A 23317-nucleotide genomic window follows, 5' to 3' on the forward strand; every position below is an offset into this window, starting at 1 on the left:
GACGAACTATTTATATTCCGGTAATTCCACTTCCGTTTTGGCTCTGTGTTTGAAAATGTGATAGATAAAATGTTCAGAAATCAATGCAGTGTAACTTGACAGTATGCCCACAATTCGCTAGGAGAATATTTTATACATTCAGGTTACCTGTGGCATGGAATTTGGTTTGAAAGTGAAGTGAAAGGGAAAATGATAATTTAAAAATCAGTGCAAAAAGGCTCTTTTCTATTTCAAGAATATTTTTGCTATTTTTTTGGCCTATCTTCGTTTCCACAATGACTTCAGTTCTGCAGGAATTTAAACATCCTAAACCTACATTGACAAGTAAGTCTAATTCTAATCTAACAGTTATGTGTATCTCAGGGACATGTTTCTGTCAATGTTTTTCTCTCTCACTCAGTCTCAGACTGTCTCAGAAATTGACAGAAGCAAGTGCCTGTTTGTGACATGTAGTGATGATGTACATACATTGTACAGACGACAATAACATTCCTGCATTTTCCCATACATTTTCTATGTCACAACAGTTATGAGTTAAATGATGTCATTTACAATCATAGCTGCGGAACTGAGCTCTTAAAAAGGTCCTTGTGTTATTTTTTGACTATTTGCGCACCAAATGATAAAAAAAAAAAAAAAAAGACTAAAAGAGTCAAAAAAAAATTTCAATGCATATTTTTTTAATATATATTTATTTGGAATATTAGTCATTTTTATAACATGTATAAGATTATTTTTTTTAATTTCTTGTGGCTAAATACATGAAATAGTCTTCTGCATCACTTTTTCTTCTTATGCATGTCCACATGATGTAAATAAAATAAAAAGGACCTCAAAATTGGGTAATGTTTCACCGCAATACCCATCATGCCCATACCAATGTCTGTTGGTTCACTCCAGTTTAATTAATACAACATTGTAGCATACACATTTTTGTATATACAATTGTATAACCCTATGCCTATTCCAGTTTGCACTGGGCCATATTGCCCAAATTTTATTAATATTAAAAAGTTGTAAGGTTAAAACTGGAATGGAACAGTGTATTTGATATAGTGATTTATATATATATATACACATATGTACATAAGTACGTCTGAGTCAGTGACAACCCTACAACAGATGTATCCATCGGATCGCCATCAATGATGGTGATACATGGCTGTGTACATAATGTATATACAACTCGTCTAAACATCAACCCAACAATGTTAGATCTGTAAATTTGCTTTCGCAAATTTTTGGTTCTTCCCTCGCCGGGATTCGAACCCATGCTACTGTGATATCGTGACACCAAATCGCCTGCACTGCAGCCGTCCCGCTAGACCACACGACCACCTGGGCTCTCACAGTAGCATGGGTTCGAATCCCGGCGAGGGAAGAACCAAAAATTTGCGAAAGCAAATTTACAGATCTAACATTGTTGGGTTGATGTTTAGACGAGTTGTATATACATATGTACATACATTTTTGTACATGTACACAATAAGTGACAAGACAGTGTTTAGCAAAATTCTGCAATAAACCTGATAAATAAACAAATTTATATTAGACAGATAAATAGAATAAAACAGAATAATTTTAATGGCAGTGCCGAAAACTGAGCTGAATTATTACATTGAATTCATATACAACATGAACAATATGATTTCAATGATGGTTAAAAACAATTACAGATTATTATATATTTAAAGTAAAAACAGTTGCAGATTATTATAAAAGTATGTATAATAATTTACATTTTAGCATGTTTAGTTGCATTTTTATCTTGTTTTAGTTAACAATTTATAATTAATTAATTTTAGTTTTTTAAACCATGTGTTTTAATATATTTATTTATTATACATGTGCATGCCATACATGCCGTAATCGTTATTTGTAAAAAAAAATAACAATGAGACACAATTATACATGATATGAAATAATGAATTTTGCATGTACATGTAGTTTTATACATGTTAATGTCTTAATATCTGCAACCAGAACTACAAAATGTATATTTTAAAGATTTGTTTTGTACATGCAGACTCATAAAGAGAGTAAATGAGTAAGATAGATTATTGCTGCACAGTGTTCTCCCTTGGACCTTTAAAAGCATCATGGCAATAATGCTATCTGAAATGATTTTTTACATGTATTAGTGAAATAGTTCCCTCTTTTTTCAATATGACTAATGAAGCAAGATTTAAATTTTTGTATACATGTGTTGAGACTGATATAATTAGAATTATTGTTAAATTTATAAGCGACATGTACATTTCTAGAAATGCTCTATTAAGCACTAAATAACTTTGTGGTACCACCTCCGCATATAATGTTTATAAATTTGGTATGATATATATATATGTTTGTATGTTTGTGTATAACAAATTTGTATTGTCTTGTTATCAATCCTGTGATTTTGGATTTTAAACCAATAAAAATTACTTACTTACTTACTTACTTACATGTATATCATGTACAGTCAGGGGTACTACTTGTACAAGTGTATTTTATTTACTTGAAGAAGTGAAAAAAAATATACACATACATGTATAAGTGAATTAATAATGTTTGAATAATCTCCCCTTAATTTTCTTAAAAAATTTACTTGTATAAGTAAATTTTTCTCACAATCCCACAACACAAAAATCCTCAAGTTTTGAGATGTAAAATCGTGCCTTTAATGATTTTTCCCAGGTTTGCTAAATTTTTTTCATTAAAGTTCAATGTTTTATCTCATTAATTCATCAAAGAAACTGATTGAGCAAAGATCTTGTATATTTGCGCAATGCAATAAAAAATTGCTCCTTTGGGGCTTGAAAATGAGCAGTGTTAAGAAGATAACAGACTAATGGGACTTTCATTGTCCATGAAATTACACTTAAATGATTAGTAAAGACATCTGCAAAGGGTACACAATTTAAAATTCTATTAGGGCAAAGAAATCTTAATAATTCAAGAAAAAAAGAAAGGATGATTTTTTTACTTACACAAGTAAAAAATTCTGATTGCCTAAGAGACATAACCAATCCAATTTTTGTTTACCTATACAAGTAAATAAAATTCACTTGTATAAGTATCCTATTATAACTTTACTTATATGTGTATATTTTTTTTTAATTCTTTAAGTAAATAAAATACACTTGTACAAGTAGTACCCCTGACTGATGTATATGTCGTGTACAAGTTGCGATTTTGTACAGGTTATAACGTGTACAAAAATATTGTACATGTTATAACTTGTATGATGCAAAAATACAAGTTATAACATGTACAAAGTACCCCATACATGTTATAACCTGTACAAAATATTGCTTAAAAATGGTTTTAACTTGTACAAAATTTAAAATAAATCTTAAAGAAGTAAAATATACATTTAAATTCACCAATGCATAAAGAACAACAATAAATAGGCTAATATATCTTTATATCAACATGATCAATATCTTTGGATCTATTCTTCAACATTGTTGGCCATCAGCATGACTTATGTAAATCTATAACTCACTTTTTGTTTTGAAACTATAATATCATTGCATGAGGCGAATGCCATTTTGATGTTTTAAATATATATCATTTACTTTGAAAGCATTTATTTGTAGTCTTTGGATGTTGTCTGCTCCTTTTGCGGGTTGTTGTCGTTAGACACATACCCAATTTCAATTTTCAATTTAATTTGTAGACACATCTATCCTGGATATCCTCTTATGTCTTTTAGTGTCAACTAGAATGAAAGTATTTTACTATTGCCTTCAAAGTGGACACTCACAATTATAATTCATCAATTAAATATAAGTCCATAGATAGGCATAAGAGGATCATAAGACATGTCCTAAGATAGATGGGTCGTTTTAAAAAAAAATCGAATTTTCAGTACACCCATGCTTACTTTTTTATTTCTAATGGAAATTTCAGTTGTAATGGTTTAAATGAAAGCTTGTCGATTTGTGATTCAGAACATAATAATAAACACACCTTACATCTATTTTGATAAGATTAAACTGCATTTAAGACCCATTTTGGGGGTATTTGTCTGCGTACAGTGTCAGAAAGTCACAATTTAAATGATTTTTTTGCGATTTTCTGATCGGCTTGATATCTGCAAAAGGTACTTTTTAAGAATGTTAAATATTACTTTAACGAAAAATCGTAGCTTCTATATCATTGTATGTAACATATTATCTACAAACTAAATCAAATCTGTGTACAGGAGGTTCATGTCTTTCCTGTTACCGCTACTTAAATCTCCCTATGAATATTAAATCAGTCAGTGTTGATCTCAAAAGTACAAAGTAATCTTTAAGAATGATATAGAATTACTGTCTGTTGATGAGGTAAATATGCGGTTTTATTGACTTTTAAAGTGACTACAAATAGATGCTTTCAAAGTAAATGATATATATTTAAAACATCAAAATGACATTCGCCTCATGCAATATAAACAAAAAGTGAGTTATAAATTTACATAAGTCATGCTGAAGGCCAACAATGTTGAAGAATAGATCCAAAGATATTGATAATGAAGCCTGGTCCAATGAAAACTATTTCAGCTCTCTCTTACTTTTACAGAGTAAGCATATATACGACATTGTTTTAGTCTTTGCATGTTATAAACATGAGCGGGGGGAGTTTTTCCAAAAATTATAAAGAATCGTTCTAAAATTTGTTGGAAGGATTTAGAAACTAGTATCTAATGTAATTGTCATTGAGGAATGCAAGCTTTTAATAAATAGTTTCACACTTATTTCAACCATGATGGACTGCATAAAACATACAATTACATGAAAACACATTTTGCCAACATTATTCATGAAACATATATTTCTGAAACTTTGTGATCATTGTCCTTAACAGAAAAAGACACGTTCTGGCCTATTTATTGTTGTTCTTTATGCATTGGTGAATTTAAATGTATATTTTACTTCTTTAAGATTTATTTTAAATTTTGTACAAGTTGAAACCATTTTTAAGCAATATTTTGTACAGGTTATAACATGTATGGGGTACTTTTGTACATGTTATAACTTGTATTTTTGCATCATACAAGTTATAACATGTACAATATTTTTGTACACGTTATAACCTGTACAAAATCGCAACTTTACACGACATATATATAGTCATGATAGTGTTATTGGATGTGATGCTATAATTTTTAGAAACAAAATGGTATTTTAAAATTTCCTTTTTTACCAGGATGCTACTTGAAAGTTGTGGGGAGAAATCTGTACCGGTATATGTACAGTCATGGGACAAAAGTGAGTTCTCACTAAAAAAAAATGTTCTATCATTTCAGCTAAAATCGATATTTTTCCAAAAAATATTACCAAGTAACTGTATGAGCTATTTTTATAAAATAGATACCAAAAGATGTAAACATGTCTGAAGTTTGATTTTTTATTTAGTCATAATTTTCTTGGGTTTCGTTTTAATCATCTGATGAGTTCAAGACAAAGGCAAATTTTTCCGATTTTAATTTGGTTAGAATAATGGCAAACTTTTCAATAAATATTTTTCTTTGTGTTCATCTGGTCAGAAAATAAAATGTGCACGAATAATATTATCACCAAATAAACAATCAAACTTCAGACATTTCTACATTTTTTGGTATCTATACTATGAAAATACAGTTACTTTGTAATAATTTTTTGAAAAATATTGATTTTAGTTGAAATGATAGGACTTTTTTTTACTGGAAACTCACTTTTGTCCATTGACTGTACATGATGTAGTTGAAAATGTTACCAGACTTAAAATTTCGTATGCCAAACCAGCATACATGTACATGTATTTCATCTTCATAAAAAAAAGACATCAAAAACAGTTATATATATATATATAATTGTACATTATTTGTTAAAAACACCAAATAAACTTCAAATTTGAAAAGCATTAATTGCATGATCATGATTAACCCTTTCCTCCATAATGACACCTTTTGTAAATCATGTAAATAGTCATATTTTTTCTTTTCTCCAATTCATGTTGTTGCTAATTTTGTACCTAATTGTGGCCAAATTTTACTTCTTGATGCTTCTTGTCCCTAAAGAGACACTAACTTTATCATGTATATCATTCACAGTAATTTTAGTATACATGGTATATACGCATTTCAAACAAAATTTTAATGTGTAAGACTGAAAATTATATTATGTATTTTATCATGTTTATATAACTTTTCCACTGAGGAATTTCATGTACAATATTTTATTTTACCAGCTGATTGGACTAATTATGAAATGAAACATCCCCATCCACGTGGGAAATTCAAACCCGTCCTACAACCATTTATAACTGGTACCAAAATCAACACAAGAAATTTAGAGGCTTATAGAACCAGAGGAGATGAACTTGAAAGATTGGACATACGAAAAGATAATTATGAACGACGACAAATGCAAATGGAGTGTCATGGCTTCAACGCCAGAAAGGAAAAGCCCTATAAAGGGATTGGAGATCCATTTTATTTAGACGAGGATAAACTAATTCTACATGCATTAGGACAACTAAGTGAGGTAGGTGAATCATTTAAATTGGTTGCAAAAAAAATATGTTCTAGTATTAAACTATTCTGCTTAATAACTGGACCAGACTCTTATTTTACAAGACTTACAGATGATTTGGACAATATTACAAAAACATTACTGGTAACATGTATAACTTAACTGGACACCTAACCATTTTTTAACTTGACTTTTCCCAAAATTAGACTACCTTGGGAATGACTGCATGTTATACTTGATTGAAAAAATCGAGTAATATATACTATTAGTTATCTTGGTGTAATCAGGGGTGTACAGAATTTTTCATTGTTGTTGAAAATTCATACGTCCCTGAGGTGCATAAATTCCGTACACCCCTGATTACACCAAGGTAATGAATTTATTTCTTATGAACAATTCCTTTACTCATTTTGAAACCAGGATGTAAAATTGTAAAAATGGTAATGAAAATTTTCCAGCGAAATATTTTTTCAATGTCCATGTTGCTGCACATTGTCAAATACTTTTTTACTTTATTTTTGGAAAAATTCAGAAATTTTTTGTTTTCTTTTGAGTTTACAGAAAAACAAAATATTTTTAAAATTAAATTTTTTTTTTTTTTTGGATTTTCTTATTATTTTTTTTCTATATTTTGACAAAATTTTATTTAATTTTTTTTTTTCTTCTAAATTTTGGCAACATTTTAATTATCCCTGGGTGGACAAGGGTGGAGTGTTATTTACACCGGGGTAGTCAGCCAATCAGATTGCAGTATTTTTGCTGCATAAGAAATAATAATATATACATGAGCATTGCATATGTCATGTACAATGTAGGTAATATAAATAATTATAGGAAATTGGTAAAAATTCGGTATGAGGGTAATGAGTCTCAAGACTGTTCCAACATCTTTTAATGTTTTTTGGTGATTCCTAGTTTTGACAAAAAGCCTATAGGCAAATGTTAGTTGTGCATAAAATTTGCTTAAAAAATCTTCAAACTTCAAACTTTTAAATATTCTTATCAAGGGTTCATTTTGTTTTCTTTCGTTATAAGGTTCTGCACTCACATAAAGTATATTTAAAATACATTGCAAGTCTGCAGTCTGCACAAATCTCATTAATGAAAGTCATATTATATAATATCAGTTTAATTCTGTTTTCATGTTTACCATGTTTACAGAATGTCAAAGAGTAAACATTTGTTTGAAAATTTTTTTGGTTCCAAATATTGATTTTAATCATTTAACGAATCTGCAAGGTTAAACCTTTGTTGGTCTTTAAAATATTTGCATAAGCCGATAATCAAATGTCAACTAATCAGTTTTATTAATCTAATTTCAACTCGTTGATCATTTGCCATTATAAGGAAAATTTTAGAACTCTACCTGACTTTTACTATTTTACATGAAGATTAATGGAAACTTTTGATCATGAAAAGTTTTTGTGCCAAATTGATACAATGTATATTATATAAGTGCATGTCGAGACAAATGTACTGAATGGTCTGTTTTCAATTTACAGTGAACTTAAAAATGCAAAAATACATGTATCTGACAATTATATATATATATATTTGTCATGATTTTAACAGTATAATAACAGGTTTTAAAATTTGAACATGGTTGAAAAAAGGGAAAATGGGTTAGCTCTGAATCAAAGACCAATTGAGATATCGATCAATTGTTACTTTCTTAGATGTTCAGTGGCAAATATTTCAGTTTGAAAGAAACATGTAGTTATAAAAAAATAGACTATATATACAAACAAATACATGTTTACAGTAATACAAATGAAATTGAATTTACAAGACTAAAAAAAATGTCTTACATGTTTTTCAATCTTACATAATATATATAGCTCAATTAATTCTAAATTATAAAAATAAGATGTTTCTCTGTTTCCTTTTTAATTTACTAATACTATCTAACATGTCTAATAAAACATGTTTTTCATCTTCTATTAAATATGTTACAATCTCTGCTCTCTAGAAATATTTGAATGTCTTCCTGTTTTACATTTAAATTAATTCTTAGTTTTGCTATTAATTTTCTTTATGCATGTTAATTTTAAAGTGTGTTGTTCTTATAAGTAGTCTTCAAATATTGCAAAAAGAGAATTCTTTAAAATCTATAGAAGAAAAGACTCACTATGGTGCAAAGTTTTTTTTCGGAATGCATATGAAATATAAAAAAATAAAAATTAAGTATCAGGATTACATTTTTGAATTGTAGTGAATATTAAAAGGATGCATGAGATATGAGACATTTTTTTTTAATCTTGTACATTCAATGTTTGAGTTTAGTTCATTAAATTGAAGAAAAAAAATGCATTACCATTTTATTTAAGTTTTATTATCTTTTCAAATTCATTTGTTATCTAAATAGAAGTGTTCCTAAAAGTATTAAACTAATAAACAAAAAAGATTTATTTTCTTTCAATGTTTACATTTTCAGCATGTACACAAACAGTCATGAAATATGTACTTTTGAAAGTGACAAATCCCGTATTTTATTTGGCAATTACTTTCTATATTAAACAATTATTTTGACAGATCTCAGATAAGTCTTTTAACTTTCATAGTACTTATAAACTATACAGCAATAAGATAACATTATTAAATAAACTTGTAAACATAAGAATTCTAATTTATTTCATACCACATGGTAGTAGTTTGACGTTAACACATTAGTATCTGACTGTCTGTGTTTGTATTTTGTCATGAATAAGTGAAAGATTTGATTTTACAGTTTATGGTCATTGCCAAATTTATAAAAGCTTTATTCAATGGCAAAACTTAAGTCAATAGTGCACATTTGAAGACTGGTTGAGATTTTATGCAAAACAGCACATTAAATATATGTGAAGGTCATTTCTTTTATTGACATTGAACTTTAGTGAAAATTGTAAATTCAAGTGAATTAAGAAGTCCTTTAGGGATATATGATTTATAGATTGTTGGTTAATTTTTTTTTCTCTCATACAAAACGATGTTTTTCAAGTTTTTGTTGTAATTTTTTAGCTACCTGACCTGAAAGAGCTTTTCTCACCACTTGGCGTCCGTCGTCCTTAAACTTTTACAAAAATCTTCTCATCTGAAACTACTGGGCCAAATTCAACCAAACTTGGCCACACTCATCCTTGGGGTATCTATATTTTTTAAAATGTGTCTGATGACCTGGCCATCCAACCATGATGGCCGCCATGGCTAAAAATAGAACACAGGGGTAAAATGTATATTTTGGCTTATATCTTTGAAACCAAAGCATTGAGAGCAAATCTGAGGTAAAATTGTTAATCAGGTCAAAATCTATCTGCCTTGAAATTTTCAGACGAAGCGGACAACCTGTTGTTGGGTTGCTGCCCCTGAATTGGTTATTTTATGGAAATTTTGCAGTTTTTGGTAATTATCTTGAATACTATTATAGATAGAGATAAACTGTAAACAGCAATAATGTTTAGCAAAGTAAGACCTACAAATAAGTCAACATGACCCAAATTGTCAGTCAACCCCTTAAGGAGTTATTGACCTTTATAGTCAATTTTTAACAACTTTTCGTCATTTTTTGTAACTAGTCTAAAAATCTTCTTCTCTAAAACTACTTGGTCAAATTTAACCAAACTTTGCCACAATTATCATTGTGGTTTATAGCTTACAAAATGTGTCTGATGACCCAGACTACCAAACAAAATGGCCGACATAGCTAAAATTAGAACATAGTGGTAAAATGCAGTTTTTGCTTTATATCTTTAGAACTAAGACATTTAGGGCAAATCTTTCAAGATTAAAATGTCCATCAGAATAAGATCCATACCCTCACAAATTTTCAGATGAATCCGACAACCCGTTGTTGGGTTGCTGCCCTAAAATTGGTAATTTTAAGGAAATTTTGCAGTTTTTGGTTATTATCTTGAATACTATTATAGATAGAGATAAACTGTAAACAGAAATAATGTTCAGCAAAGTAAGATCTACAAATAAGTTAGAATGATCAAAACTGTTAGAGGACCCCTTAAGGAGTTATTGCCCTTATAGTCAATATTGAACAACTTTTCGTAATTTTTGTAACTTGTATAAAAATCTAATCTTTTCTAAAACTACTTGGCCAAATTTAACCAAACTTGGCCACAATCATAATACTAGTGTATCTATTTAAAAAAAAGTGTCTAATGACCCCGCCTACCAACCATAATGGCCGACATCAGTAAATCATGTAAATACAGTAACAGGTGAGCGACACAGGCTCTTGAGAGCCTCTAGTTTTTTTTATGTTAACCAAAAATGTAATGAAAATTTTCGTTGCAAATAATTTTATTATACCATGAGTAACCATTCATACAAAATTATTTAAGAATTAACTGGTATTAGGGATTCACAGGAATTCATTGGGCCACAATATAAAAGTCCAAAGTTCTAGTCCAACTTTTTTCCATTATTGAAAGCAGTTGTTTTTGTTTTTTGCCATACATTGTACATCCTGAAACTTCGTCTAGCAAAAAAAAAAGAGAAAAAAGCGAGCCATTAATAAAGATATATAGCTTTAACAATTGCTTGGCATCATGAAAGGGTGATTTATAGGATTTTTTTTAATAGCCATAAAACAACAGCCTTAGATTACAATGACAACACAACTTAAAGAATTTTGTAGCAATGGAGACCCATTTATTCATGCACATACATTGTACACATGTATATCGGTATAAATTTGGTACATGTAAACTTTAATTCATTATTGGAATGCGTAAAAGATAATTACGCATTTGTTTTTATAAATGATTTTATCTTGAATCTGTTGACAATGTTAGGGTTCATGCTGAGACATTACCAATACCGTTCAGTAAGTAGTGGCAATGTAAAACAATAATATATTATTCCCCATAATTATGAGATCAGATTCTAAGTGCAGATAACTCTTGACATAGGATACAAGATTATAAAAGATTAAATTAATCTGTATACATGGTTAGACTATTAGTTCTAGGACCCATTATAGTGTGAATAAATATAATTTGTTAAATGGCTACTTGTATAGTTTTTAATCCATTATTCAAGACCTTGTCAGCATGACCTGTACATTATTGTATATATAAACTTTTAACCTTTATTTAGTATAGAAACCATCCATATAATATGTATAATATAACATGTATAAGCTCTGTTACATTGTAAAATAGTTGAAAATTGGACAAACAAAACAAAACGAACATGTTGGGGAGCTCAAAGATAAATAATACTTTGAAAATTAAGTATTACATAGAAAAGATTACCCCCCCCCCCCCCCCCCAACACTTCCAGACCCCATCCATAGCTAATTTTTTAAACACCAGATCTAGTTCAATATGATATTCTATAAATAATAGGTTTTTTATTTGCTTGTTCATGTATTCCTTGCATTGTTTATCATCAGCTTAAGTTTTTACACCCTTCCCTTCTTTTAGCCATAATTTGAGATGAATCAAGATCTGCCAGTTGATAGTGAAATCTTTTCATACACTTAAAGTGTTAAGAAAATTCTTTCTACTAAATAAAGTCCATATTGATTTAACTCCTTGGATTTAATATGGTGACCAATAACTGTATAATAAGGCAATGGAAATTTTAATTAAATTATCTGTGAAAAACATTTAAACTGAGAATATCAAAATAATATTGATGCAAGATTTTTATGTGTAAAGAAAATATTCAAGTAATTTGAATAGTCTTAATTTAAATTTCTATGTAGGTCTTTTGATCCTATTATTGTTGCAGTTTATGGAAATTCTTTGTAGAAATGTTACAGTTCTTTTATCAATATTATATTTAAGCAAAGTTATAAACAGATTACTAAACTTAAACATCAAATAACTGTTGGATAATGATAATAGGATGAGGTGAAATTTATTTTATGTTGGTCTCAACAATTTATTGGGGACTATGTTTTCAATGTAAAATAAGGAGATGTGGTATGATAGCCAGTGAGACAACTATCCATCAGAGGCAAAATAATCATAAATGTACAGGTAAATGTAAGCAATCAAAGGTTACTGAACAGACTTCAACCATACCCCTTGGTTGCCTATAAAAGGTCCAAACATATATTTAACAACTGTGAAAAAAAATTGAAATGAAGAAAACACAGTTGCCTGATTTTAGCAGTGATTTATGAAAAAACAAAAAACACAAAACTATGTAAGACACCAACTGAATTTCAGGCTTCTGACTAGTGACAGGCACATTTTTACCCAACATACTACAACAATATAGGGGTCATTACATATGATTATGTTTATATCATATGTTAGGCAAAAGTTCTACGATGGAAAATGACGTTGTGCTGATATAAACTTGAAACTTAGTATGTGAACACTGATGATCCTTGTCATGTGAATGTCTTAGAATTTATATATATTTATACCAAATAAAGGTTTGACAAAGATTTTGTGGTTTACTAAAATGGGAGATGTGATAGTGCTATTTTAATTTCTAGATTAATTAATTTGTGTTTTAATTGACAGAGAGAAGAAGAGAAGGTCAAGAGCTCAAGTTCAGATGAAGATGATATAAAAATTAGCAGTAAATTAAAGGAACCTATAGGTTCTAGTGTAAGTATTTTATTGTCTATTGTTTCTGGTCTAAGTATTCTGTATTTAAAACTTTTTCGGAAATCTTTTACTGTGGATTCATTATTATTCATTGAATACCACTTTTCGTGGGTTTTGTGGTTACCCAGGAACCGCAAACTCAAATGTTCAACAAAATCCTAAATTTTGCTCAGGAATTTAAGATATCTAATCAACTATCCAAGAAACTGCAATTTTACCTCAATCCACGTAGATTGGTACCCACAAAAATAATGAATCCACAGTATAAAATCATTTTAAATACTGAATCTTTCGAATTTAGGGATTTCAGGATTTGTTCATCCAGGTTTATAGGATTTTTGTCCTAAATTTGCTAACACTTACCCAAATTAAGATCATGAAGATTGATGATTTTCAAAATTTTTAAAAGTTGGAAGATATTGCAATCAAAGCTGAAGCTCAATATTGACAATTGTTAGAAGTGTTGTTCCATGGAAGTTACTATGAAAAAAATGAGAAATCTCTCAACTTGATACAATAACTCAAGTCTCAACACAAAATGTTTAGAGAGAGGGAAACGTAGCTACAGTTTTTATACTTTTCATTTTTTTGTATGTGTTTTTTCCCAGTCATTTTTTTTCAATTTCTGCATGTGTTTATATTTTTCAGTTAGGCCTTGAAATCTAAATATATATAAGTTAATACTACAGGATGAAAAATTGATTGGAAAATCATTATGTTTTGGTGTCCATTTCTACTTCATAGAAATCAGTGTCCATAATTTCTGAATTGTTAAAACTCATAAAATAATAAAGAATCGGTTTATTCTTCTTGGAACAATCGTATGCAATCAATTAGTTCAGAATAATTGACTTTGACTCTCATTTGGGTGCTTGCCAGGCTTTAGACAATTGAGAATCTTTATATCAATTGTTTTTCTGACAAAAGTATCAACTATAAAATTCTGCCATAGAGACTGACTTGTCAGATTACATATAAATGTTTTACGTGAATTCAATACCCGATATGGTATAAAAAATTTCAGAAAACAGATGCAGAAATCATTGCCTATAAAGCACAATGAAGTCTCAATATCTCTTTCATTTGCATTAGAAGCATATATAAAGGGTTTATATATTATATTTCCCTCTTCCATTCAGTTTGAGTAAAAAGTAGATGCACAGTAAAGATCAATGAGTCAGTAATCCACCAATAGAATAAAACTAGAGTTCCTGTTATTATAGATACGGAAGGTTGTATTACAGTCATTAAGATGTTCATGCTCATACATTCAAGATTTTGTTTCTGAATACCTTCTTGGGGAAAAGTTGAAGTCAACGTTAAACAAATATTTTTTCTCTTGTAATTTTAAGTATTTTAAATGTATAAGTATTATATTGTTTAAAGATTTTATTAATTATGAAACTTATTTTTTTCAGTCATCCACACAACAGTTCAGATTAAAAAGAACGAGAAAAGATTTACACACAATTCACAAAGAAGTCAATCATAACAGGTATAATTTACAATCAGTTAAGAGTTATTTCCCTTTGAGAGTCATTATTTTATGATTAAAATATTGTCTTGACAATGCTTGAGGAGTGGGTATATATATTCGGAATGGAGAAAATCATGTTTGTAAGTTTTTCTGAGTACACCTAGTTATGCTGAAAAAGTATTAATAAAAATTACCCACTTGATATGTCGATACCAAAAAATGAAATCACACAAATACTTAACTCTGAGAAAAAATTCAAAACGGAAAGTCCCTAATCAAGTTGGAAAACCAAAAGCTCAAACACATCAAACAAATGGATACCAACTGTCATATTCCTGACTTGGTACAGGCATTTTGTTCATATAGATAAAGGCAACACTGTTCAAAACTCATAAATCCATGGACAAAAAACAAAATTGGGATAACAAACTAAAACTGAGGGAAACGCATTAAATATAAGAGGAGTACAATGAAAATGATGGACTCCCGTTATTGTAATTGTTTACTTGTTTACTAGGTTTCCTGCTGTAGGTCAGAAGTTCTATGAGTACTTTAGTACTCCACCAATAGAAAATGACAGCCTTGATATATTCATAGTGGTATAAAGAAGTATTAAACTCTGTAAACAAATCAATATTCAAGGGCAATAAAGAAAAATATTTGATTTGAATTTAGTCTCTGTTTTCATTTGACATCGAACAATATCGTAGAGTAAAAAAATGTTGAAAAAATACCAAGTAGTAGAAGTAAGTCAGCTGTTTTGAAAGGTCTTTCTATGCCAATGAATTTATTCAAACCAATTGTTTACCTTATTTTTTTCAGGCATGTCATCAGGAATGTCAGACTTGGTCATGGATTATTTGATATTATTAAACAAGAACAAACATCTAAGGTTGGAAGAAATAGATTATATAAAGTGTCCACACTTTAACTTTTAAGATGATCTTGATTTTAAGTCATTGATTGACAGCAGAATAGGGGGAAGCGGAAGATTTAAAACATCTGACACACTGATATATTTTTTTTTGACAAATCTTGTTTCCTTTTTGAACAAATGTGATCAGTTTATTTTTCAGTTGCAAACATTTATTATATTTTCACTTTTAAAATATATATTTTTGATAATTAAAAAAACAAAACAACTTATAGTCATAATCAAATGTTTTAATATATGAAATTTTATTTATTAATTTAAGGAAGCTGCCATTGAAGAAGCTGAACGTCTAAAATTAGAAAGACGGAAAACCGAGTGGCAACCTCCAAAACAGGAGAGTTCCAGTGATGAAGAAACAGATGATGAATTAATAGACGAGGTTGAACTATCAAAGTATGTAGAATATTAATTGAGAAAAAACGCATAGCACAACCCTAAAATATTAAAAACGACAACTTTGCATCCATTTCTCTCATAGTTTAATCAAGGATGATCAATCTTATTTAAATAAATTCTAGTTTCTATTCAGATACTATTGCATATTAGACATATACACAATATGCAATACACCCGCATTTTTGTCAATACTTTTTGTCTTTTAGGAATGCAGATTTTCACCAACTGCACATGTATACAATATGCAGTGACAACACCTTTTTGCCTTTTTTGCAGATTTACAGCTATTTTTTATGCCCCACCTACGATTGACGCTGGTATAATTTTATTTTAGCTGTAATTTTTTTATTTTAAAACTTTTAAATGCATGTTACTAGGTACACATATTATTGAAAAATGTACATTAAAGGTAGTGCATGTTACTACACTTAATTAAAGGTGTGCATGAAAGGTAATGAAAAGCATGAACTACTGGTATTTTATATATTTTATATATAATAATCATTAATCATTAATTATGAATAACAAAATTTGAAATACAAACAATCGTGTATGGTCATTATGAGTGAGAGCTTCAAATTCAATACATATTATTTATGAATATATGTAAATTAACGTTACTATGACAGTGATGCAGAAATACCAACGATAAGTCTAAGGTAAAGAACACAAGCTAGTGTGAACAAAAACGAGCCAAATTAAAGTTCATAAAACATCTTGTTTTTCAATTAAATTTTTTTGGTATGGGGATTAAGAAGTTTACATAGATCTGGAGTGGCAGATTTGTTTCAATATTGTTACAACTTACAGTAGAATCTAAGCTATCTCCCCTCTAAAAACAAACATCAGCATAATCTTAAATATTTGAATTATCTCCCTTAAAGAATCCAAACAAAAATATGTAAATCTTAATAACCTCCCCTAGGGAAGCAACAGTTTTAAACGTTTTTAGGATAAGTTAATTCTCTGTATTTGGAAAGCACATGAATTTCCTCATTTTACTCTAACTACATATTATAAGTTACAATTGTAAATTATATAAGGCAAGAGGGAATTAGTGTATCAAAAAAACTAAAAATGTTTCTATATTATATGGTTATGCTGCAGAAAAGTTTTTGATGAACGTCTTCATTGAATTTATATGAGAAAAAGATGTTTTGTGAACTTTTATTTGTCCTGTGATTATGGGTATTGTTGTTGTAAATCCAGGATGACTAATCATGTCCCTGTCCCAAAATCATTTCTTCAATCATAAATCTGAGGCTTAAATTGTCAGTTATTGTGCAGGGTACGATAGTTAAACTAAAAACAGAGAGTTGCAGTGTTAGTTGACACTGAACACATCTAATGACCTTTTTGAAAGCAGATTTTAAAATCATTCTTTAAATGATGATGCAACAAAAATGGTTAATTTCACAAATATTGAGAAACTAAGGGAGATAATACAATAACGGAAAAGTATAAAGATCAATATATAAAAAGAAAAATGTTAATGAAACAACTGAAATACACAAAATGCTTTTAACATATGGTTGCCAACTGCAAATATGTATATTTTATTTCACTAAATTACACTGCTTAAAAAGTAAGATATATATTTTTGAAAGGTTATTAAATTCTTTTCTTTATTTTTTTCAACACTTAATTATTTTTTTTCATACTCTATAACTTTACTTTTTGAAGTCCAAGTTTTATATTTTATTGGACAAAGAAAATTTTATCTTTTAATCATAAAACATTAAACATCTATATTAAAGGGCATTTTTTTTCAAATTTTACACTATATGGTTCAGTTCTCAAAATCCATTTTGCACTCCTGTTAAAAAATCCTGGATTTAATCATTAAACGTGTGTGGAGCAATGTATATATATATATATTTTTGAGAGTGATGCTAAAATTTTACATGCCAGAATATTATATTGTCATGTTTTTACACAATGTTTTTGAAGAGTGTGATAGTATTTTGAATGTTGATGTAGTAGTTTTTATACTGTTGAATTTTTGCTTGGGTGAAGTTTTTTAAGCTTATTTTATTCTGAATCTAAAGAAATTTAGAACAGTTTGTACATATGTATATATATATTCTAATTGATGCTTTTTTACTACCATTTTATGCTTAATTAAGTGTGGAACATATATGTTAGACAATTCTAAAAATAATCTTTAACTTAAATTTCTTGTATTTTATTTCCCGGTAGATTCTTAAATTCTTTGGTTTTACCTCTCAAACTGATTTTTGTCAACAACCCAAGGCTATATGTATGTATAAATATGCAGCCGTCTGATTGAAATGAGGTATTTTTCTCGTGTGTTTTACATTTTTAAAGTGCCGTGCTTTTCGGACAATAAAAAATCTGTGCAACAAATCCTACCCTGTATCAGATTCAAATCACTTGGGGTGGCAAATTTTTTTTAAAAATAACAAAATCAAATTTCCTTTAAAATTTAATTTTTCCTAAATAAAAAAAATTGTAAATAAACAACAATTGGTCGGAAAATAAACTAATCCACAATATATAACCTTTTATGTAAATATGATTAAATTACAGTTTTATGAATGGAGATGGTAAGGATACAGATGAGGACATTGATGACGACGCAGCCTCAGATGCCGAATCACCTGAACCAAGAGACAAAATTGTTTCTTCTTCTGTCAGGTTAGAATTAAAAAATATGAATTTTGAAGAATATTTTACCATTGTCATATTTATACACACATTCTTCTATTATTTTTAGCTCACCTGGCCCTGACCTATAATTGTTTACTTTTATAAATTGTTATTTAGATGGAGAGTTGTCTCATTGGCACTCATACCACATCTTCCTATATCTAGAACTAATTGAAACCTCTAAATAACAGCTTCCCTATTTGGAAAAGGCATTTGGAGAATGTTGTGAGGTTAAACATGTTTAAAAGTGTTTTACACTCCCTAATCCTTAGACTGTAGTGTAACAGCACAACACAACAAATAGTTTAAAAGGGATAAACTCATATTGACATGAAGCAAAAATACAATTTTCATAAAGACCAAGGACACAATGTAATAATCTAAAAGAACTGACAGTTACTGAAAAGTAGTTCAAAGTCAATTTAACAACCAATAAAATAATCAGTTTTCCAAAACTTGATATCAATCATTACTAATCCAGTTGTTGGATTGATGTTTAAAGAACATTTATATACCTCATGTCTGCTTTATCTCAAATTACTTCAAAGTACTTCACCTTCAGATTATAGTTTCAGAAATATTTTTAGTGGTTTTAGAATACTTTATTTTAAGCTGTCCCTAGAGTAGAATCTTGTAGGAATGTGTCACAGGCTAAAGTATAATAATTTTAAATCCACTTTACTATATTTCTTCCATGAAAAATAAATGAATTCACAGTATATAGTTATACAAAACATCAAATTTACTAAAGATAAAAAAATGTGTTTCTTAGTTACATTAACATCCTGAAATGGCCACTTCATATATCTTGGCCACCTTGTTTTTACCGCCTGGTGGTGAACAACATCCTATGTACAGTTGCCCTGACGGAGAGAAAGTAAGAGACCATGGGAAGATTATGTTTATGTCCCTTATTTTATAATATGTCATCAGCAGACCAGCATTGTTCAGGAAATGAAGCGTATGAGTGTTGATATCAGCTACAATGACATTGTCTCTAGGTGTTGTCACTAAGCATCTTAGTTTGAAAGATATGTCCTTGTTGATCTCTGTATTTCCTGTATAGTTATTGATGATATCACAATCCTGGCCTAACACTACTACTCTATCTCTGTCATCACTTCCTTGACCCATCACAAAAATATTTCCATTACTGGTATAGGTTATTCTCCAGGGATATGTGAATATAGGTTGTTTATGTTGATCATGTTCATACACTCTCTCATGGACTCCATTCTGATTCATTAGTATTACAACTCTTCTTCCTGGTTTAGGATAGTCTTTATTAACACATCCTACTAGAACTTTATTGTCACTGGTGATATGGACAGCTATAAGATTGAATAGTGACACTTTATAAACGGAGTCTGTTAGCGAACCTGTCTTACTACTGATTTGTTTAAGTTTTGATCTTCCTACAGCTATAACTAGATCATTTGAGTGAGTAAAAGCCATACCTTTGACCTTGATATCATAGCTGGATAGTATGTTCAGTTTGGTTCCTTCAGGTTTTACTCTCTGTAATACGTTATCTGCTGCACTACATATCCACAGTGAATAGTCATGTCCATAAGATATATTACCTACTGTAGATAGTTCAGTCTGAAATTGGTTATTTATTTTCAGAGCTACAACCATAGGTTGTCCTACATCTTTGATGTTAACTACCTGATGATCCATGGCATTTTGTAATTTTTGATGGACTTTTTCTTTGCAATTATTGCACAATAGATTATCACAATCTATACACTTCCATTTAATGGTTCGGTCAGTTTCACATATTCCACATTTAGCTGGGGCTTGACTTCTTATAACAGATCTAGAGAATGCCATTTATTGTTAGATATACAATGTATTTACTTCCTGGTTTATATCTAAGGTAAATTTCACTTTAATATATCATGTAAATAATACTTCTTTGATAAGTTATATGATAAGGTCTATAATGCAAGACCATCATGATAGCCAAGGTTGTTAAATACCAAGTAGCGAGTATCATGTCTGTTTTAAACACTTATATTGTAGTCATGAAAATGATTTAAAACACCTTACTGTTATAATATTAAGTTTCAGTTGAATCGATTTAAAGGTATTTTATTCCTTCTCCATTATATGAATATATGCTGATTTATTGCTGTGTAAATGTTGTTCTGTAGTTCTTTAAAACTCAAATTTATTTCCTTGATTGGTAAAAAAGTAATGCATGTTGTTGTTGGTATTTATTTTTTTCTACTGGTGTGAACAAAACATCATTTCATACAAATTTGTATCACAAGCAGTTGAATAAAGGTTTTTTAATAATGTATTTTTCATTTTTTTCACTTCATATTAAATGATTTATTTTTATTTTACAAACTGAACACTACTATGTTTTTCTTGCTCACAGTGAGAAAAGCTTCCATTCTCAATTGCATTGAAGTTTATATTCAGATTCATATACATTCCAAATCTGAAGTTTATCAATGAAATGCATTTTTACGATATAAAAATAAGGAGATAAAAAAGTGGTATTACAGCACAACATAAGGACTAGCTATAATAATTCATCAAATCTATATAAAGCAGAAAAGTATCTTACAAAAACACAAGACCCAAAGTACAGATCTGAAATTTTCAGATGAATCAGACTGCCCCTAAATTGGTAATTTAAAGGAAATTTTAATGTTTTTGGTTATTATCTTGAATATAATTATAGATAGAGATAAACTGTAAACAGCAATAATGTTCAACAAAGTAAGATTTACAAATAAGTCAACATGGACCGAAATGGTCGATTGACCCCCTAAGGAGTTATTGTCCTTTATAGTCAATTGACCCCCTAAGGAGTTTTTGTTCTTTATAGTCAATTTTTAACAATTTTCATAAAATTTGTAAATTTTTACTATCATTTTCCACTGAAACTACTGGGCCAAGTTCATTATAGATAGAGATAATTTTAAGCAGCAAGAATTTTCAGTTAAGTAAGATGTACAAACACATCACCATCACAGAAACACAATTTTGTCATGAATCCATCTGCTTCGTTTGTTTAATATTGGTGAGCGACACAGGCTCTTTAGAGCCTCTAGTTTTTATACAACCGCAAAATTTGAAAAAAATTTAGTCGTATATTGCTATCACGTTGGCGTCGTTGTCGTTGTCGTCCTCCTCCTCCGTATACTTTTAGTTTTCGCACTCTAACTTTAGTAAAAGTGAATAGTTTTCTATGAAATTTTAACACAAGGTTTATGACCACAAAAGGAAGGTTGGGATTGATTTTGGGAGTTTTGATCCAGACATTTTAGGAATTAGGGGCCAAAAAGGGCCCAAATAAGCATTTTCTTGGTTTTCGCACAGTAACTTTAGTTTAAGTAAATAGAAATCTATGAAATTTTGACACAAGGTTTATGACCACAAAAGGAAGGTTGGGATTGATTTTGGGAGTTTTAGTTCTAACAGTTTAGGAATTAGGGGCCAAAAAAGGGCCAAAATAAGCATTATTCTTGGTTTTTACACAATAACTTTAGTTTAAGTAAATAGAAATCTATGAAATTTAAACACAAGATTTATGACCACAAAAGGAAGGTTGGTATTGATTTGGGGAGTTGAGATCCCAACAGTTTGGGAATTTGGGGCCAAAAAGGCTAGGACTGACACAATTTTAGTATTTTTCAATAGAACTATTAATAGTGAGGACCATCAGATTTTCTTCAAGTACCACCAAGGAAAAAAGATTTCGCGAACACTGTAAAATAAATTGAATTTTTCTAAAAAAAAAATTATTTTATTTTCAATTGTAACTCAGATCAGTGTACAATGTATTATGATTGATTCTATTGATAGTTTTAGGGATGCATAATGTGAACAAAGCCATTATATCAATTTATCATATATTTAGTACAAAATACAGCTATTTTGTATATCTAATAAAGGTTTGTTTTTCCAGTCTGTATCACCTACCCTGTATCGCATACCCCGTATCGCATAGCTTAACCTATATTGCATACCCCGTATCGCATGGTAAAACCCGTATCGCATACCTTTTTTTTTTTTTTTTTTAAGTACATTGTAGTCAGTTTTTTTGTTTGTTTTTTTGCTTAAGAAAAAATTTCCTAAAAATAGGTACCGGTAATTTTTTTGAATGACGTCATTGTTTGGTATGTAACGTCACTCACATCAAGTTTTCATATTGTATGTGACGTCACGAACATCAAAGTTACAACATATATATTGGCACACTAAATGCAACTATAAAAAATACAAAACACTCAAATAAATACAATAATAATCAAAATATTTTCAAAACAACAGATTGTAAGGTATTAACCCAGGTGCTTCGTATAAATAATTGAACAGTTATTTTTAGGCTTTGAAACAAGATTAAAGCAGAACTGAAGGTAACCCAGTGCTATGGATCAGAAAACAGTTCATATAATATAATTCTCTTCTGTTGAAATATATGATAAAGCGTATAATATATGAAAGATCCGTATCACATGCCGTATCACCCTCTTCCAATATCATCCCTCGGGCTGATATTGATGTCTCAGGATGATACGGCATATGATTCGGATTTTGCCATGTATTATTCTCTATGTCATGACCAGCTACCTCAGTTTATTATAATTGATTCTATTTATAGTTTTAGGGAAGATGTCACTTCATCACCTTTTAACAAAGCCATCATCCCGATGTCACGACCAGCTACATCTGCCAGCACGAAGAAAAAGAAACAGAAAATACCAAGACCTTATACCCCACATTTTGTCAATATCATGGAGGAAGTCAAAGAAAAGACTGGTCCCAGGTTTGTTTT

At 29.6% G+C, this 23317-nt stretch overlaps 1 protein-coding gene across 6 annotated transcripts in view; it reads left to right on the top strand.

The window, feature by feature from the left end:
• Window position 1: 1 nt before the first annotated feature.
• Window positions 2-23317, top strand: part of LOC134691102 (coiled-coil domain-containing protein 60-like) — a 42410-nt gene continuing 19094 nt past the window's right edge. For 3 of the 6 annotated variants that reach the window (XM_063551339.1, XM_063551335.1, XM_063551336.1), the window contains exons 1-9: window positions 3-324; window positions 1695-1721; window positions 6202-6497; window positions 12959-13045; window positions 14464-14540; window positions 15345-15414; window positions 15719-15849; window positions 18403-18510; window positions 23144-23308. In XM_063551339.1, the coding sequence (XP_063407409.1) occupies window positions 276-324; window positions 1695-1721; window positions 6202-6497; window positions 12959-13045; window positions 14464-14540; window positions 15345-15414; window positions 15719-15849; window positions 18403-18510; window positions 23144-23308 (1010 nt within the window). In that variant the 5' untranslated portion in view covers window positions 3-275. Of the gene's footprint in view, window positions 325-1694; window positions 1722-6201; window positions 6498-12958; window positions 13046-14463; window positions 14541-15344; window positions 15415-15718; window positions 15850-18402; window positions 18511-23143; window positions 23309-23317 lie in introns of all 6 variants that reach the window. The other 3 variants (XM_063551334.1, XM_063551338.1, XM_063551337.1) reach the window with 2 other exon arrangements.

This window comes from Mytilus trossulus, chromosome 11 (genome assembly GCF_036588685.1).
Source record: "Mytilus trossulus isolate FHL-02 chromosome 11, PNRI_Mtr1.1.1.hap1, whole genome shotgun sequence".
NCBI classification, from domain to species: domain Eukaryota; kingdom Metazoa; phylum Mollusca; class Bivalvia; order Mytilida; family Mytilidae; genus Mytilus; species Mytilus trossulus.